This window comes from Rutilus rutilus (assembly GCF_951802725.1).
Source record: "Rutilus rutilus genome assembly, chromosome: 23".
Lineage (NCBI taxonomy): Eukaryota > Metazoa > Chordata > Actinopteri > Cypriniformes > Leuciscidae > Rutilus > Rutilus rutilus.
In genome coordinates, this window is record NC_140233.1 from 16023803 (window position 1) to 16044056 (window position 20254).

At 37.3% G+C, this 20254-nt stretch overlaps 1 protein-coding gene across 1 annotated transcript in view; it reads left to right on the top strand.

The window, feature by feature from the left end:
• The window catches only part of arid3b (AT-rich interactive domain 3B), a 35302-nt gene that overhangs the window by 12574 nt on the left and 2474 nt on the right, over nucleotides 1-20254 (top strand). The window contains exons 3-8 of the mRNA XM_084397274.1: nucleotides 3556-3630; nucleotides 6723-6795; nucleotides 16061-16244; nucleotides 16350-16600; nucleotides 19184-19480; nucleotides 19561-19650. Coding sequence (XP_084253400.1) covers nucleotides 3556-3630; nucleotides 6723-6795; nucleotides 16061-16244; nucleotides 16350-16600; nucleotides 19184-19480; nucleotides 19561-19650 — 970 coding nt within the window. The remainder of the gene's footprint in view (nucleotides 1-3555; nucleotides 3631-6722; nucleotides 6796-16060; nucleotides 16245-16349; nucleotides 16601-19183; nucleotides 19481-19560; nucleotides 19651-20254) is intronic.

The following is a 20254-nucleotide window of genomic DNA, read 5'->3' on the forward strand; positions in this document are numbered from 1 at the left end:
ATACTGGTATATTTGCATTAACACCCAGAGAGGTCTGCTTGATAGGGGAGGTTACTGTTTCATCTCAGTTGAACAATCCCGTCTAGGTGTTGATAGCACTTTGGGAAGCCCATTCTGCTATAGCATTACTGCCTGTTGACTTAATGTCTCTCACCACACTGGTTTCTCAATGGTAGACTGTATTCACATTAGAAGATCTTCGCTTGAGCCCTTCTGTAAGGACCTCACTTATCTAGAAGACTCATGCTGTGGTTTCCACCCACATTAATGTTGTTGTTTTTTTACTAAAATCAAATGTTTTTGATCGGCTAGAGCTTTATTTTAGAATTTTGTGTTCGTCCCTTCAGCCCAAGTAATTATTTGCAGCATTCAGATGTGACAAACACTGGACAACACCATGTGTTTGTTCCTTCTACCCAAGTAATTATTTGCCATGGTCAGCTAGTGTAGTGGTTTCTGTTGAATTAATATGGGGGAAGGGGCTGTCATTTCCTTTGGGTGACCCAGATGGTCATCTGCTTCCTCTCTTCTCAGCTAATTTGGACACTAGCCAATCAGTTCTCCCTTAATATGATTAGTAAGGCCAAAGCTTGACCTGTAATCCTGATAACAGCTTGCGCGGTTCGTAAATGTCTTCGATGTAGGATAATGTTTTGCATTCGGATCTCGTGTCGACGCCATTTGGCTTGGCATGTGCACCGGACAAAATTCGTTGAGGTCTGCGAAGCCTGAGATTTCTCGTAATCCTTTTACATTGGAATCCAATATACAAGTGCTTGTTGTTTTCAGAGGCGAAGTTATACAGTAGATACTCTACTAATTTCTCTACTAATCTTTAATATATAAAATACATGGGGTTCTGTGAAGTTTGAGATTTCTCATAATCCTTTTATAATGTAATTCATTATACAAGTGGTTGTTTTCAGATTCCCTCAAGGTTATACAGTAGATGCTCATTCACTTGACACATCACAATAGCACACAGCATGGATGCCCACCGCTGTTGATTGGCTTGATTCCCTACCGGGTTCCCGGCCGCTCTTGGGCCCAGCTGGTGTGTGTTTGCTGTAAACGTGAAGAGGGCCAGGCTGTAGACCGCTCTCTTCCCCAGCTGTGATTCACTTAGCATATTAAAGAGTAGGGCGGTGGATGAGTCCTGTAAAAAGTGCTTTATTGCCACTCTGCCTTTTCCTTTCAGACTTTGTGTAAATGTATACTGGAGCCACAGTGGATAACTTGTAATCAAGCACAGGGCATGTGCACAGAGGGACTATTAGATTTTATAACTGTTTTGTGGTCATGGCTCCTGGGTAACAACGGTGACGTGGTGCTAAAACTAATTGCCTTCAAGCATATGAGCTAAAAAGATTGCATCAATGTTATTACTAGAGATATATCAACTAGAGCCCTGCATTTCAGCCCGAGCCCGACGGGCCCCGACTTTTTTACGCCCCTAGGGCCGGGCTTCGGGCCAATTTTCACGTCATAGTTCACATGCGGGCCGGGCCTCGGGCCTTTTTTGGGTTATCCTTCTTTTTATATTTTTAGACATTAATTAAAAAAATATGAGAAGTTGACGTCGACGATAGAAGAACAAACATAAAAAGACATTTAATAACCTTATAACTTTCATAATCTTATAATTACACTGACATATGATTGACATGACAGTCTCACGCACGCAAGCATGCGCACACACAGAAGGTTTCCCGTCAGCGCAACCAACGATTCACCTCACGTGCAAATAATGGAGAATATTAAGAGAAAAATCGCAGAGTGATAGAAGAGAGGACTGGGTTCAAATCTTCCACTGTGGATGCTATTCTTTTTCTCCACGATGCTCTGTAAGAGACTGTTCTAACTTTTCGTTTGATTGGACTTTATTTGGAAACTAGGCTACTGATGTTTTTCGTTTGATTTGACTTTATTTTCGTTTAACTGTTGGAAACTACTGGAAAAAAGAATGGCCATGTTTTGTGGTGCATTTTTGAGGTAAGATAACCTGCAAGTTTGTTTTTGATTTATTTTATTTTATTTGCTCTATTGCTCATTTCGTTTGCGAGCGCTGTTGTGAGCAGCCTGATCCTGCCTCAGTATTTCAAAAAAAATGTAGGCTACTCACTGTGGTTTAATAAAAATGTTTATCAAAAATATCTATGGATTTTATTGTAGCCAAGTAAAGTATTAGCGTTGATTTAAGAGGCTAAATTGATCAAACATGTTTTACTCGCTGTCGGCTCGGCTGCTTGGTCGTTATTTTTATTTATTTTTTAAATGCTCCAAACATTTGTCTAAATTAACTTAATAAAGAAATGAAAAGAAAAGAAACATAACTAACAAAACGGACATATTTTAATGGCTGCAAATAGGCCAGGCTGCCGCTGAAAAAAAAAAAAAAAAAAAAAAAAAAAAAACGGGCTCGGGTCGGACTCGGGCTGATAATTCTGATGAGCTGTCGGACACGGGTCGGGCTAGGGCCTGAGCGTCTCGGGCCAGGGCCGGGCTCGGGCCTAGATTTGAGGCCCGTGCAGGGCTCTAATATCAACTTATCTGTAACATATCAGTTATTGGCTAATGTTACAGATTTGAAATTTAATGTTGTCAATCCATATTAGATGGATATCAGATTTTGTTTTATTATTAGTATTGGTTGATTTTTGGATATTTTTCAAGCTTGTTTCTCCAAGTCTTACCGATTTCCCAATTCCCCCCCACCCGATATCAGTCCATATTGGTGTATTCGGATGATTATTAGAGTTTTTTTAGGACTATTAGTTTATATTAAATATTAAATATTTTATGCTTCTTTCCTCTATTTTTACATTTAGATTCATTTTTTCATCTGATGAATGATTAAAACATTGGCAGCCAATCAGAATCCAGCCTCTAAAGAGCTCAAGCATTTAAAGCGGCAGGCGACAACTGTACGGCACGCTTATAATAATCAGAACGATATCGTCCGCTGGTGTGGACGCTAATATAGTTATCTTTAGATGTCGTTCTTGGTTTGAACTGGCCTTTAGATGATGGCCAAGGTGATTATTTAAAAACTATTTAGTCATTTAAAAACAGTGTAAAATGTAATCTTAAACTAATATCAAAATTAATATACATTTTTTGCACTATACATTATAATGTTGTGATGCCTAAATTCACTTTTGCTATTAAAAATTATATTTGATAAAATATATATATTTTTTATATTATTATTTTTTGACAAAATTGTATATATTTTTTTAATACTGGCCATTTATTGTTTTTTGGTCATTACAGGAAATAATTATCAGCCAGAATTTGTACTTTCCCTTGCTGTAGCTTCTGTCTACTGCCAGCCAGCCATCAATGTTAGCTTGAGGAAGACCCTTGGAGTTCAAAGGTTAGCGCTAAAGAAGGCCTTCGTGACATGAAGAGAGGAGCCTGTTTGTGCATCTTGACTCCCGGCACCCAATAACTCACTTTCTTGCTTGTTCTTTCAAACAGTGGCCCCCAATGTCATCCCCTCCCATCACTTTTTTTTTTTTTTTTTGCTAATTGTTTCTCTTTCTTTTCTCGTAGAATGGAAATTCAAGTTGGAATGAGGAAGGGGATGGTGGGAGAAGCCGAGGAGAGGCCTCCAGAGACTTTGCCAAGGTAAACATAGCTTTTGTTAGCCACAGCTAGTCATTACACATTTTGTCAGTGACACACTAACACAATTTTGCTGGGTTATTTAACCTTATAGCAGCGTGTGAAAGAACTACTTTTTATTGATTAGGGCTGTCAGTTTTTCCATCACAATTAATACAAATTTTGTAGTTAAAGGGTTAGTTCACCCAAAAATGTCAGTAATTACTCACCCTCATGTTGTCCCAACCCTGTAAGACTTTCGTTCATCTTCGGAACACAAATTAAGATATTTTTGATGAAATCTGAGTGCTGGATCACTCCTCCACAGGCTTATGGACACTATAACTTGCTGGCCCAGAAAATGTATTAAAGAGATCGCTAATATAGTCCAAGTGACTCCAGTGGCTCAATCTTAAGTATATCAAGCGACGAGAATACTTTTTGTGCGCAAAAATAACGACTTTATTCCACTTTTCATTTCCTTCTCTCTGGGCCTCGAGTCTTTTCACGTAGTGTAACAGCGTAGCGCGTCTGTGTTGCATGTCACCGGACACAGACGCGTGTTAAATCTTAAACTTAAGATTGAGCCACTGGAGTCACTTGGACTATATTAACAATGTCTTTAATACATTTTTAATACATTTACACTTGCTTAATCTTTTTTCTTCTTTTTTTCTTTTTTTTTTTAAGCGCAAACTGAATAATTCCATTTTGAAATAACTTTTCCCACACTTTATGGACATAATTTTAATTAGAATGGAGATTGATTGAAAATTTAAGCATATAAGGAGTGCAAGTTGCTCTTATTAAAAATCCCACCTGGATTTGATTTTTATATATATATATATATATATATATATATATATATGAGAGAGCAAGAGAGCTGTCATTCAATTCGTCTTAAGTTTCCGATCAGTAAAAATCACATAGAACAAAATAAAACGGTTATAATGTAAAATATATAATGATGTGTTAGCATATTGACAGTATTACATGTGAGGGATAATTCACGGCTAGCTTTGCAATAAACTATTTTAATGCACGATGTGGAGGCAAAGAACCACTTCACGCGAAACGTTGCCTCTACGGATTGCATTCAAATCGGTTAATGCACAGCTAGCCATGGATTATCCCGTTTATACAATGGTCATTTTTCCATTTTTTTCTCATGGCAAAGGAGCAGCGGTATGCCGCCCACACTGCTAAAGAGTGATGTTTAGATGAACATGTAAATATGTGCTTCGTGCTTTCCTTTCAAATAACAACAGAAGTGACATCTGATCATTGAGATATAGATGTTTGCACGAGCTTTGCAATTCAGCACTTCAGTAAAGTCACGCCACGTTTATATACCACTTGGAAAAATGAAACAAAAAAACCCAGTGTCTCTTTCATTTTAAAAATACTACTACCTTTTTTTGCAATAAAGCAGCTCTCCAATGTGTTCATGTTTTTTCTCGTGGACGTCCGAACTCGAGGGACTGAACAGAAGAAATGAACCAGAAAAGATTTCCTTATCAAAGAAGGCAGAGCCCTTAGAGCCACACCTACCTGTTTTGTAATCGCCACGGTAGTTCGAAAGTGTTTACCAGCTAGAGCGAACTTTTCTGGAAAGTTGGCTTTAACTAGCCATTTCGAACTCCCAAAATGAACACAAAACTTTATTTGGGCCTGATTTTGTTCAAAATTCACACCAGTTTGTTCTTCGATTTCGCTTAAAGTATATCAGGGCCTTTAAAGCTGTTATTAATGTTTGCTGCACGATATTTGACCTGAAGTATAAAAATTACCATTATTTTCGTTAGTTAAACCCGCTTTAAAAACTAAACAGAGATAAAGTAGTGCGGTAAGATTACTTATTTAAATGAATGAATTTATTTACATTCATTATCGAGAGAGATACGTTTCTGTGCTCCTGTTTCTATGCAGTGGGGCCACTTTTCAGCCCGGGAGTTTCAGGCCCAAGACCGGCCCACTTTTTCCATGGTGGAATTCCAAATTAGCACTTTTTCCAAATTGGATAAATTAAGCAACAGTTCAGCTCTTACTATTGTGTAGTTTGTATTAATACATGGTTCAACAAATAATGTAAAGGTTAAATAATAATTAACTTAGACTTTATAAGAAGCAATTGCGACTTTATTTCACGCAATTGCGACTTTATTTCACGCAATTCTGACTTTATAACATGCATTTGCGACTTTATTTCACGCAATTGCGACTTTATTTCACGCAATTCTGACTTTATAACACGCATTTGCGACTTTATTTCACGCAATTCTGACTTTATATCTCACAATTCTGAGAAATAATGTCAGAATTGCGAGATGTAAACTCGCAATTGTGAGATTAAAAAGTCGCAATTATCTTTTAAAATGTTTTATTCTGTGGCGGAAACAAGCTTCCATACCTCCTGGCCTCTTCCTCCCATCCATCCTCCCTGACGCGTACCGTTACAGTAGGGCCGGCCCAGCTATCGGTAGGCGGTGCCGGGGTAGCCTACCTGAGAAAACGTTTTGGAAAAGACGGGCTATGGACCCAACCAACTCTATAGGAGGGGAGGGGAGAACTCCCTCACATGGTACAACCCATGCAGAGGCTGCGCGCTGCGGTGTCAGAATGCGAAACGTGTGTAGCCTAATGTAACTAACGTGACATGTGAAAAAAAAACTCGACCGGCCAAAAGTGAAGCGGCCCACTGGGAATTCTCCCGATTCTCCCAATTACCCACTCCGGGCCTGTTTCTATGTGCACGGTGCGATCTCCAATCTCTGTGTGCAAGCGTTGTGCCCGCTTCAATGAAAACATCGCATTAATATAGAACCGTGATTAAACTGACTGGAACTACCTGTGCATTAAACTGTTTTAATGCACACCTTCTAGCCAATCAGAATCGAGTATTCAGACAGACCGTGGTATAAATGTATTGAATCGCATTCATTTACGAAATTTGACAGACCTTACATTGGTTAAATGAATTCTGTATTTTATCAAACAAGGACTTGTCAAACAGTACTAACAGTAGCTTCATGTCTACAAAAAGATTGATGTAAAGACTGTTCCAAAAGGATTTCAGAATAATGAACTTATTAATTGTTCACAATTTTTACTTTCAGCTTTATGAACTGGACAACGACCCAAAACGGAAGGAGTTCCTCGACGACCTCTTCACGTACATGCAGAAACGAGGTAGGACGGTCTCTTTTAATCCCATTTCAAACATCTATTTTAAAGAACTACATCTCATATAGGCCAAGTCTCCATACAAATAATTTAAATCAACTTTAGCTTCCCTCTTTGGTGATGTGCGATTTCATCTGACACCTACACCTAGCATGGAGACGGCCCCCTTAGTTAAGTGGAATCATATGTCCCCGGTCTCAGATTAGCATACTGTGACAGAAAGATGGGCCTGACGGCGTCATCCGACTAAGACTAGGCTCTCAGCGACACAGCTTGACGGGGCTATTAACCCCATACCACGGATTTAAACTCAACCAGATGGAGAGCTGTTTGTGTTGGTCTACCATCACACCCCCTGCACCACCTACCAGTGTGCGTAAGTGGGGTTGTCAGCTGAGACTTCATAATAGGCGGGGGATGGGAAAATTGTGATCTTGCCAAATGTCCGTCATGGAGGTCCTCGCAGCCATGATTAATGATGTTTTTTTGACTGATGGAGTGTGTGAAAATGACTTCTGTGGGTGACGGTTGTGTGTTATTCAAAGGATCCATCCTGAAAGTGTTTCAGCGTGCGCCTCGTCTGATTTTCTAAGCCTGTGGTGGTTATCTTGTCAGTCGTTTTGCATATCACAATGCAAATATCTATTTTAACTGTGACATTCTGCTCAGTGACTGGTAGCTGGTTTTGTACAGATTGTGTCCTGTTTTCACTCAGCAGCTTTGAAAAGCAAACAAACCTTTCTTGTTTTGTTGATTCGGTTGTCTGGTATTGTTCTGAAGGGTCTCTAGCTAACTATCATCTCTCATTGTACTTCAGTTTATTCTAGTGGTCGACTGATAAGGATTTAATTTTAATTTCTTTGCCGATATCATAGAGAGCAAGTGGCCGATATATATTATACCTTGTTGTTTAATTGAATTTGCTGCAATAGATTTTGTATTAGGAAAATGAATCAGTATGGAACAAATTATTTGAAATTGATAAATCTTTAAAATAAACTTAAATTTATACTTTAGATTAAAACTGTTTGTTTTTTTATAGTTAGGTCTAATAGTACAGCTCCTGTGTCAAAAAAAAAGTTATTTGTGCAATCAAAATAAGTCAATTTCCAACACTTAACTGCCAAATAGAAAAACTTCTCGACCAAAGCTGAAAATTTGACCAAATATTAGCCAATATAGATCGATCAACCACTAGTTTATTTCAACACCACTTAAAACAACAGGATGCTGTATAGCGTCTTTATTGGCGACCGTGCGCTTTAAACACATTTTGGTGTATTTGATGTCCAAAATAGGTTTGTTGGTGGCCTTTTTTGGTAAGATTAAAGGAATATCCCAGGTTCAATATAAGTTAAGCTCAATCAACAGCATTTGTGGTATAATGTTGATTACCAAAAAAATGATTTCCACAAAAATAATAATAAATAAATAAAAAGCAATTGCAAAAATTTGTGTTACAGTAAGACACTGAAAATAAAAGTGAATGAGGCCAATTTGTAAATGTTAAAATACTCAATAGTGCAGCCACAAGAGACAAACAATATGCGAGTTAACATGAATTTAGTTCTGACAATGACAATGTAATGCCTAAACTCTAAAATGACCGTAAAAAGGATGAGAAAAACATTACAGCTCAAATCACACACAGAATGATTAAAGGGATAGTTTACCCAAAAATGTAAATTTTTGAAGAATGTCAATAACCAAATAGTTTATGGGCCGCATTGACAGTATTTTTTTCCCCCATACTATGGAAGTCAATGGGGTCCATCAACTGTTCGGTTACCCATGTTCTTCAAAATATCTTCTTTTATGCTCAATAGAAGAAAGAAATTCATACAGGTTTGGAACAACTTGAGGGTTAGTAAATGATGACAGAATCTAAATGTTTTTATAAAATTATACGCTTCTTATATCTCATTTTAAATCCTCCAAACATTGGCCCCAATCACTTCCATTGTAAGTGCCTTTTTTTTTTTTTTTTTTTTTTTTTTTTTATGAGGGATGAATCAAAATTACTTTAACTTTATTGGTAATCCGCAACTGTTGTTGACTGAGCTTCACTTGTATTAAACCTGGAATATTGCTTTTAATGGCACACCCGCAGTATATATATATTTTTATGCTTTGATCTTTCTAACTTTGCACGCACTTCTATAAAAGTCGGCCTCTGCCCTGTGTATTGTCCACATCAGAGCCCTTGAAACTTGATAAGATGGGAGGAGGACAGGAGCAGTGGCTGCAGGGGAGTTTTGTGAGGGGATGTTCTGTGTGTGTGTGTGTGTTGATTGGGGGCTATGAGGGGGGGCGTCTTTTGCTCGGGGCCTGAGGGGATCAGATAGAGGGTGGGTGAGGTGGATTAAGGGGCCCCTGTCCCTCTCCTAAAGATTAATGAGACCCTAAAACTCAGGGCCCCACCTTTGATATTAGAAGAATGACAGACAGTAGAAAAGCAAAGACAATGCTGTGACTGCTGAATAACAGCGGGATGGGGAGGGGATTGCATGGATGAGAGGAAATGATGACAAGATGAGTAGAGAAAGAGAGGGCGCAATAAGTTATAAGAATGCTGAAAACCAGCTAGTGAAGTTGTGTGCCAATAGAGTTTCAAAATGGAGAAAATAAGCCAGAGTTAATTTGTTGTTTATGGAGAAGTGCGAATATATCGATTAAAATGTATGAATCTTACTAAAACATTAAGGGAATCGCAAAAAAACAATGTAAAGTAAGGTGCCAATATTCAACAGTTCAATATATTTATAATCATGATAATAAGACAAATCTTATGGCAATCGTTTATTAGCCTAACAAAATGTTTGAATGTGTATGTATATTGTTTTCAAATGTGACTCATCCAATCAGATCTTACAGCCAGAACTATTTGTCATTAAGAATGCACGAAATATTAGGCAAGTACTATATCAGATTATATACAGACAGTGTTATTTATTTATTTTAATTTATTGGTATTTGTCCATATTAGATGTAAATTGTTCAATATTGAGTATTTAATTGTACATTCTCATTCGTATTTTGACATTTTATTTATCTTTTGCTGAAGTTACATTTTAAATGCATGAATAATTTAATAACATTGTAAAAGGTAATCTTTAACAAATCTCAAAATTATTATTTTTCAGTCTGTACATCATAATCTAGCATTTGGTAGCATTTATTTATTATTTTTATGTTTATTTAGACAATATTGTATAGATTTTTAATGTCTGGCATTTATCAGTTATTGCTTTTAACATGAAAATAATCAGTTTATCAATATTGGTCAGAATTGTTTATATCAGTGTTTGTGTTCTTTGTTTTTTTTTTGCAATAATGAAATGTGTGGATGCAAAAAAAAAAAAAACTTTGACAAGTACCAAATGTTACTGTACTAAATATATAAAAATTGATACAAATATATTTGATAGGGATGCACCGATATGAACATTTTGGCTGATGCCGATAACGATAATTCTTTATTTCAAAGCCGATAAGCGATATATTTGGCCGATAAATCTAAATCCAAATTTTTATATAATTTTTATTTTTTTAGATCCTGATTACAAAAACAAAAGTCTCACCATTAAAAGCCATGTCCCAAGCACACAATTATAATGTTCTCATTATAATTTTATGTAGCCTATAAGACAGACTTGCACTGCACATGTTGCATTAACTGTATCTTCCTTTTCTGAATTCCAATCATATTTCAAGCTATTTAAAACCATCATGGCGAACTGAAGCGTCTCAGCTGAAGGAAATAATCCATTATTTATCGGCTTTAATATATTGGCCAAATTTTCTTATCAGGCTGAAAACGATAACGATAAAAATTAACATATCGGCCGATACTAATATGGCGGCCGATATAACGTGCATCCCTAGTATTTGAGACTTATATATTTGAGGCTGTTGCACTTGACCAATCAGAATCAAGTATTCTATAGAGCCTCATAAACACATGTAATGTAGAACACACTTCCAAATTCATCACGGTATCCTTTGTTGAATTATTTAACTGGCTCATTTTGTTGCCGTTTTAATGTTTGTAGCTTCTCAAGGACAGCTTTGAATTATGACTAAGAGCATTTGTTGCCCATTTTAATTTATCGTTGACATACCGAACAGCTGCAATAGAAGCGCTGCTCGGTTTCCTACAGTCAGCAGGGAGGAGGTTATATGTGTGCACGGCCTCTATTGTGTGACTTCATAATAAGTGTGGCATGTCCTGTTTGGAGCATTTGTCTTGTCACTCCTGAGGCTTGTTACTCTCCTCAAGCATGTTTATGACATCCTGGGTTTGAAGTTGGCTGCTCGTTTCCCACCCGAGCGTCTCTGTCCTTTTATGACCACAGACTACAGATTTATCTTGTAAAGTCAGGAAGATCCCCAAAAAACTCTTTCCTTATCCCTTTCTCTTTGCGTCAATGTTCACTGTCCCCCAGGGAAACGTAGCCTTGTACTGAGCCCTCATTCGTTTGTTTTTATGGCTCAGTGGTATAGGGACGTGGCCCTCCTAAACCGGTAAACATGTTGAAGTCTTAATCAAATGCGCTAAATCAAACTCGACAGTAAATTCCTTCTTGTGCAGCGTCAAATCAACTGAATTATGACCCGTGTGTGTATAGAATTAAGAATAAAAATGTGTACATGCATATATCTGCAATATGTCTTCTGCGTGTAATGTCTTGACATGCTCATCTATCATAAGAAAATTCAAACTAATCCTAATTAATGCCGATAATAATAGTTTTCTCTGCGAGTAAAGCAAGTAGCTTTATATGTGTAATCCTGCCTTAACCCACCTGAAATTAGCTCACCTAGAGCCAGGGCGGCGATATATATGTGGAGTGTCTCAGCCCAGTGGAAGATGGGTGTCGGAGGAAACATGAATATTTTATACAGGAACGGAAAGTGCTTGTTGCCAAAGAAAATGAAAAATGACTCTCGCTCTCCCTGTTTGTTGCGATTTTTGTCAATTTCAGGGATGTTGTGGGTGAAAGATCTGGTGAATCTCAGAAAATCTGTTTGGTTTTTTTCTTGACAATTTAGCACAGTTCTTTTAAAAAAAAAAATGTTTGCAAGTGTATTAGATTTTAATGGAAATAAACATACTTAAATCATTTTTGTCAAATAAACTAAATATGTTTGTAATAATTATCGTACTGCCTTTTTCCTATGCCATTAAAATAATGGTCGAATGATATTTTGCGAAGGCAGACATATCGGCCGATATTTTTTATGTTTCGCCAATGTCGGAAGTGGGACTTTTATTTTGACAGCGCTAAGAACACCAACGCCTAAACACAAAGCGCTCCCATTTAACAGTTCTGTCTAATTAAACTGTTAAACAAATAAATGTAAGTGGTATAAAAAAAAAAAGTATTAAAACGTTTGCATTTACATTACTAATAGAAAGTCAAACACTATAATATTTTCTCATTAACCATCAGCATTCAGCAAATACGCATTTATATCACATAAAGTCTTTGAATATCTAATAAACATTTAATTTCACAAACCTTGCAGACTTAGTTGAATCCAGCTGTGAGGTCTTTTGAAATGTGTATTTGTAGACTGCATGAACGCATGTTACTCTGTGAAAATTAAATAATAATAATAATAATATTTATTAAATGAGAACAGGAGGCTTTATTTTATTCATATTTTTAAACAATTTCTTGATTCTGTAATCCTATTAGTGTTTTTCACAAATAAAGAAGTTGCCATCTGAAGTATAAGTTTGTTTATTTTTTAAAAAAAATTTAAAATTTAATTAATTTTCAAATAATTTCTAATTTATTGAATATTAAGTAAAATAAATATGTTACATATATCAGCCATCGACCGCCCTGTTCTCTAAGATATCTGCATTGGCATCAGCAATCAAAAAAGAATATCACTCAAACTACACATTTAAAAATAAATAAGTTGTATTACAGTACAAGTTGTGTAAAGAGAATCTAATGAAACCATTAAATTTATTCATTTAGTATTTATTAATTTATTTATTTGTGTCATAAATAATGTGCAAAAGACTTGAACAGCCCTAAAATCCACTTTAGTTTCTGTAAGCAAAATCTAATTTCTTCTTTTTTCTTTTGACTTGACTGGTGTGAAATGTGATCTGGCATTACCCTAACGGTTTTCAGGTTATCAAAACAAAAGATCTAACCACACAACATCATCCAGGATCTTTCGTCGGGTGCGAGACCATGCACTTCCTGTATACCCCCTCACTTCCTCTCTGCAGCAGCCTTACAGTAAGAATGGCAATCATTGTTTCGGTCAGAGCGTGGAATTTCCTTCACCAGCCCGGCGTCTCGGAACGCCTTATTGGTTGGTCGTAGAACGGAGGCTTCTTAATGTGGGCAGCTGTTTCCTCCTATATTTAGGGCAGTGGTCAGATTCACTGACCTATTTTTTTCGAGCAAACAATTGGGGGAGGGGATGGACTTAGATGTGTAATTAAAAAAAAAAAGAGAGATTAGTTAGAAATTGCCGCTTTGAACTCCAAGTCCAAACGGATAAAAAATAACAGCATTGTATCAGTTTATAATAGCTAAAGACCTAGTAAAGTGATGAAAGCCACAATGCTAGTAATGTGTCTGTCCTTTTCTGGAATCGAGTGTGGAACTGTCCTGCTTTTGTCTTATTTTTTTGTCCTCACTGAACATTTCACTTGATGTTAGTTAGAATTTCCTCTCTTTATAGATTTGTTTTGCGTTCATCCATTTGCATACCCTGCAACCTCATGCTTTTATTTAATTTAACCCCGTCTTGACGTGTCTCATTGCCCATTTCTTGAGACGTATGAAGGGAGACAACATGATATCAATTAGGAGTGCAGTGCTTCAGCATTAAACCCTTGCACAGCGTACATCAATCAATAATGAAGCCTCTTTAGCAGGAAAAGGCTTCCAATGACTTTTCCATTCTTGAGTTTGAGCTAAATTGGTTTTGCAGTTATGGAGCGTGTCACAAGGTCGCTCTCTAGACGATTTCCTGTGGACCTTTACCTGAATCTCCAGCTCGGTGACCTAGCGCTAACCTTTTGCTCGAATCTGAGCAGCGATTGTTTGATGAATGAGTAATGTCATTCCCAGCATTAAATAACTGCCTTTCAAAGGGAGCTCTTGCTCCGGACTCTCCGGGGGGTGCTGGGCCTTGTCTTGGAGGCCTGGGCTTCTAAATTACACTGGGTAAATGAACGCTTTATGGCTGTTTGCTGTGAGGAGTTTCAGGATGGAACATTCTGAACCCGATAATTCAAGAAGAACCACACAGTAGAATCAGCCTTTAGAACTAGGTGTTTATTTGGAACTGGCATATGTATATGTGAGTGTTTGTGTATATATATGTATGTACGTGTGTGTGTGTGTGTGTGTATATATATATATAAAAAAACTAAGTATCAAATCAGCATATTAGATGATTTCTGAAGGTTCATGTGACCAAAGTATATTCAAATTAAAAAACATTATTTTAAATTGTAATATAAATTTTTTTTTCCTGTATTTTTGATTAAATTAATGCAGGCTTGATGAGCATAAGATACTTCTTTCAAAAACATAAAAAATAGTAATAATTTCAAACTTTTGACCAGTACCGTATATAATAGATTTAAAGACACATAACTAGTTGATATTTGTTTAGTGCACAGGTGCCCATCTATGTGCTTTTGAATCCATGTTAATGAGAATAGAGAATGGAGCTAAATTAGGGCGTAATCCTGACCTCAGGTCACCAGGACTATTCAACCCCCCACTTCTCACAAAGCACACACATACATTAATTGGTTTTATTCCAGAATAGGCCCAGCGTGGTATGTGGGGGGAGGATTTGAGCATGGCATTATGGGGGCTCAAAGCCCCTCCCCTCCTGTTCTGTACACACTTTGGTAACTGTGCTAATAGAGCATGTGTGTGTGTTTTTAGTGTCCGCAATCCCTCCAAGTGAGCTTCATTGCACTGGCCTACCCACACCGGCTTATTGCTCTCAGATTAAAAACTCAATCACTTCAATCCCCGTTTTTCTGGAAGGGTTGGGCGGCACAGACACTCGTGAGCTTTTAATGCTGCAGATTGGCTTCTGCTTGCATCTCTATTTCAGCCCATCACTTCCTAACATCAGCTTATCATTTAGCATAGCTACTGTTGACTGTCCCGTAGCTGCCCTTCATCTGACCATAGTTACTGTGTTGATTTACCCATCACTTTCCACAGTCCGCAGCTTTATCAACCCATCATACTTTCATTCGTTACGGTCTTAATAAATCTCATTACTTCCTACAGTACAGGGCCTATGAAATCCATTTTATTTTTCCCAAATTCCACCTTTTTGCTTCTAGATTCCGTTTTCATTCATTGTTTTAATGGTTTAATTCAATTTGAATGATCAAAAAGAATGGCTAATTAATAGAAATTATGAAACTATAACAACTATTTATTAAAAGTTTAAATAACATTTCTAGGGCCCCATTAAATCCGTTTTATTTTCCCCAAATTCTGTGTTTTCAGTTTTATTTTTAGTCTGTTTTGTTGGTTTAATAAAAATTTTGTTATCCAAAAATGTCGAAGTAATAAAATTCATTTTCGAATTCATTCATTTTAGGAGTTCATAAAATGTTAACAATTTAATAATTTATTGTAACAATAACATGGCCATATTAAATGTTCTATGAAATTAGTCTAAATTTAATTTCATACAAATGTATTATCAAAAACAGTGGTAATAAAATAAAGTCATAAAAAAGAACAATTTAATTAAGCTTTTCAAATGTAATCAAATGAAAATGTAACAAATCATTTTACATTTTTTTTGGCTAACAAAGTGCTGAAAAACGGGTTTACTTTTAAAATGAAAAAAGTGAAGACAAATTGTGGTTATTCCTTAAAGTTTTAATCTTTTTTTTTTTTTTTTTTTTATCTTAGTTTACTTTGTACATTCTACTTTACAATAGCGAAATATCACAATTTATTTAAGTTCAACCAAACATTTACCATCAGTGGCCCCTCTCTTCACGTCTTGATGAGAACATAATTTTAGTTATTGTCTTACTTCCCATCAGTACGGTCCATCATTTCCGGCAGTTGCTGTCTTGATCAGCCCAGCGCACACACAAAATGTGTATTAATTGTAAAGTTTAAATCAAGTTGAGTCTAAACTAATCCTGAAAACACTCAACCAACTCTGTTTTCTCAGCTGGTTTGATGTGACCCGTCATGCAGAATATTTAAACAAAGGCTCCTGTCCGTTCTGTCTCCTCCAGGTACACCTGTGAATCGAATCCCCATCATGGCCAAGCAAGTGTTGGATCTGTACATGCTGTATAAGCTGGTGACTGAGAAGGGAGGTCTGGTGGAGGTGATAAACAAGAAGATCTGGAGAGAGATCACCAAAGGCCTGAACCTGCCCACCTCCATCACCAGCGCCGCCTTCACCCTCCGCACACAGTAAGATCTCCTGACGTTTTCCATGTACACGGCCTACACACCATCAAGGTCTCTAACATCTCTAAAGTCACGTACATGCTGACAGTTTTTGATCTTCTGCGGCAGGTATATGAAGTACCTGTATCCATACGAGTGCGACAAGAAGGGTCTGAGCTCTCCTGGAGAGCTGCAGGCGGCCATCGACAGTAACCGCAGGGAGGGCCGTCGCCCCGGGTACAGCAACAGCCTGTATCGCTTTTCCCCTTCTCCCAGTGCCTCAGCCCCTCACCTCCTCTCTCCTCTCAAAATGCACCTGCCCGCCACGGGACACAACGGACTGCAGGCCACCCCCAGTCCCGCCCTGAAGAAAGCCACAGGTTTGCAGTCTTCTTAATAAGATCTTTAAAATTTAGTTTTTGTTGGCCTGAGCTGGAATGATTTTCCATTTAGTCCAAGGAAAATATTACACATCATCAACATAAACATTTGGTTTTATTTGCACACACCAGTGGTGAGAAGGAGAATCACATTCTTATTGAATGTCACTAGGTGTGTTTATGTGCACCCAAATAATTTTTTTATGATCACATTCATGGATCAATTGGAGTGAAAAGCCTTCATGTAAACACCTCAGGTCAGATTGAGCTCAATCCCAATTAGCCCGCTTGAATCCAACCACATTTACATTTATTCATGTAGCAGATCAATTGGATTCAAAAATGAGTATGAAAATTTATGGAAGTTTAAATTTACTGTAAATCAATTTATTTATTTTTTTACTATAAAATAAAAAGCCATATATCTAACCAAGTTGTGTTCCAATTTTGAAGTTGATATCACAAAGATTGAAGTTCCTATGAGATTTTGTTCAGGCGCTGTACCAAAAATAACCCACATTCCATTTTTTTATGCGTTCTCCTGTAACAAATTAATACATTTCTGTCCAAATTTCACTTCTATCACAAAATAGTCAAGAAATATGGGTCCATAGGAAAATATTAAGCATGTAAAAGCTTAAATCTGATGACATTTATTCATTTGGCAGATCAGTGGTATTTGAAAATATGTTGTGCACATGCGCAGTGCCGTGATGTGTATGTTTTCATACGTTTTCCGTCTTACGAACGTGCGTATGTTTATCCACTTCTGAATATTGACTAAATATTTGCTAAAAAAACTCTTTTGGCGTATGTTAGATTTCTTTTTGGATAAGTCGTTGATGTAAAAATGGCGGTAGTGCCAGTGACAGTTTTGAAGAAGAAAAATGAATATTGGACTACAACAATCTGAATGTATTCTGAATATTGGATTCGTTCAGATTCACTACTAATATTCTAGTCATACAGTGACATTTTAATTTGATTGGTTTTGCTCTCCACACCTTTACATAATGCCACGTCGATGTGGAATAGAAACAAACCCAAGCAGGAAGTGTATGTAGGAAATGGAGCAGGTTTCCTGGCCTGATTGGGGAAATGATCGGCCATTAAGGGGCTGTGTTTTCCTGTGAGGGTCTACTGACAGGGGTCGCGTTAAATGAAGCGCTTGCCTTGATGTGTAATGCAGGGACCTATGTTCATGTCAAAACATCCTGCTTCATAACTTCCAGCTGGCTGATGAAAAGTTCTCAAAAACCTACCAAATAACTAAAGTTTGAATTGACTCTATTGTTAGTCAATAGCGAAATACCCATTTAGGTGTCCTAGCAAGTAGCATTTTAGCAACCTAGCATTCAGGTCTGGCTCAAAAGAGTGCTACAATCATGGTCTGGAAGTAAAATCCAATTCATTTTAAACAATAACTTATAAAACGTTAAAAGACAGACCAACAATGAGCTTCAAGGTTGTTAATCGATGGTATCTGCTTTTGTGGAAGTCATCGGCCAGCATTATTTAAACTTACCTTTCTTGACAGTGAAATTCCAGGTGGAAAAACTACATTACCCATGATTCTGCAAAGAAATCTCCACCAATCAGAGAATCAAAACAAGCAGATTGTGCGGATGGATGGATGGATGGATGGATGGATGGATGGATGGATGGATGGATGGATGGATGGATGGATGGATGGATAGGTAGATGGATGGATGGATAGTAGGATGGATGGATGGATAGTAGGATGGATGGATGGATAGTAGGATAGATAGATAGTAGGATGGATGGATGGATGGATGGATGGATGGATGGATGGATGGATGGATGGATAGTAGGATGGATAGTAGGATGGATGGATAGTAGGATAGATAGATAGTAGGATGGATGGATGGATGGATGGATGGATAGTAGGATAGATAGATAGTAGGATGGATGGATGGATAGGTAGATAGATAGATAGATAGATAGATAGATAGATAGATAGATAGATAGATAGATAGATAGATAGATAGATAGATAGATAGATAGTAGGATGGATGGATAGTAGGATGGATGGATGGATAGTAGGATGGATAGATAGTAGGATGGATGGATGGATGGATGGATGGATGGATGGATAGTAGGATGGATGGATAGTAGGATAGATAGATAGTAGGATGGATGGATGGATGGATGGATGGATAGTAGGATAGATAGATAGTAGGATGGATGGATGGATAGGTAGATAGGTAGATAGATAGATAGATGGATGGATGGATGGATGGATGGATGGATGGATAGTAGGATGGATGGATGGATAGTAGGATGGATAGATAGTAGGATGGATGGATGGATGGATGGATAGTAGGATGGATGGATGGATAGTAGGATAGATAGATAGTAGGATGGATGGATGGATGGATAGTAGGATAGATAGATAGTAGGATGGATGGATGGATGGATAGTAGGATAGATAGATCTCTATTTATCTGCATCTCACTATGGAAGTACAATGCATTTCATGTTGATGTGAACATGCACAGGATTAACATTATGGATGTGATATAGTAACAGATTGAGTTCAACATTTTTGTGGCCTCTCCTCAGTCCCAGAGGACGGTCCAGCCTCCATGTTGCCAGGTCGTCTGGCGCTGGCTCTCGGGCATCAGCAGCAGCTGGCACGTGCCGCCACACTGGAGCAGCTGAGGGAGAGGCTGGAGACCGGCATGGGTGTCGGAGTGGTGAGCGCGGGACCCGCCGCGGTGGAGGGGCCCGAGAGGAAGATGGCCCGTCTGGCAGAGGAACAGCAGAGGCTACTGCAGCAGGCTTTCCAACAAAACCTGCTGGCCATGGCTTCACAGGTGAACCCAGCCCACCTGCGGATGAACAACATCAGCACCCGCGGTGAGTACATCAGCGTTTTCATCCAAAATATCTACAGTGACTTACAAAGTGTGTCATTGACACTTGTATCTTGTTTTCAGAGGACAAACAGGACCTGTCTCTCAGCATTTCTTCTAATGGCTCTGCTAGCATTACTGTGTCTGTGGAGGTCAACGGGGTTATTTACTCAGGTGTGTATTATTGTATTTATACACGTGTGGGATTGTCCAATATTGTTAAAGGCACTTAACCTCGGGTTACTCCAAGACCCCCTTTCCACTGATTGGGCCGGCTCCTGAGAAAATCCTTTGTATTAGAATTATTTTTTTTTATTCTTACATTCTGATTGTTACTAGCATACTCGGGTTACAAATGTAATATTTTTAAAACGCTTGTAGATCTTGGCTGTTTAATTCATTTTATTCTGATTATTTATTTATTTATTTATTTATTTATTCATTCATTTATTCTTGCCTTGTCTTGCCCCCCATTTCCATGAATATTTCCATAAGGATCCACAAAGTTCCAATAAGCAAGTATTTTAGATCATAAAAGTATTATATTGTAGTACTAATGTACGTTTTATATAGCTCATTATACACTTATTTGAAGCAATATAGTAAAAAAAGAAATCAGTGAATTAACTGAAAATATATATATATATATATATATATATATATATATATATATATATATATATATATAATTTTTATATATATATATATATATATATATAATTTTTATATATATATATATATATATATATATAATTTTTATATAATATATATGAATACA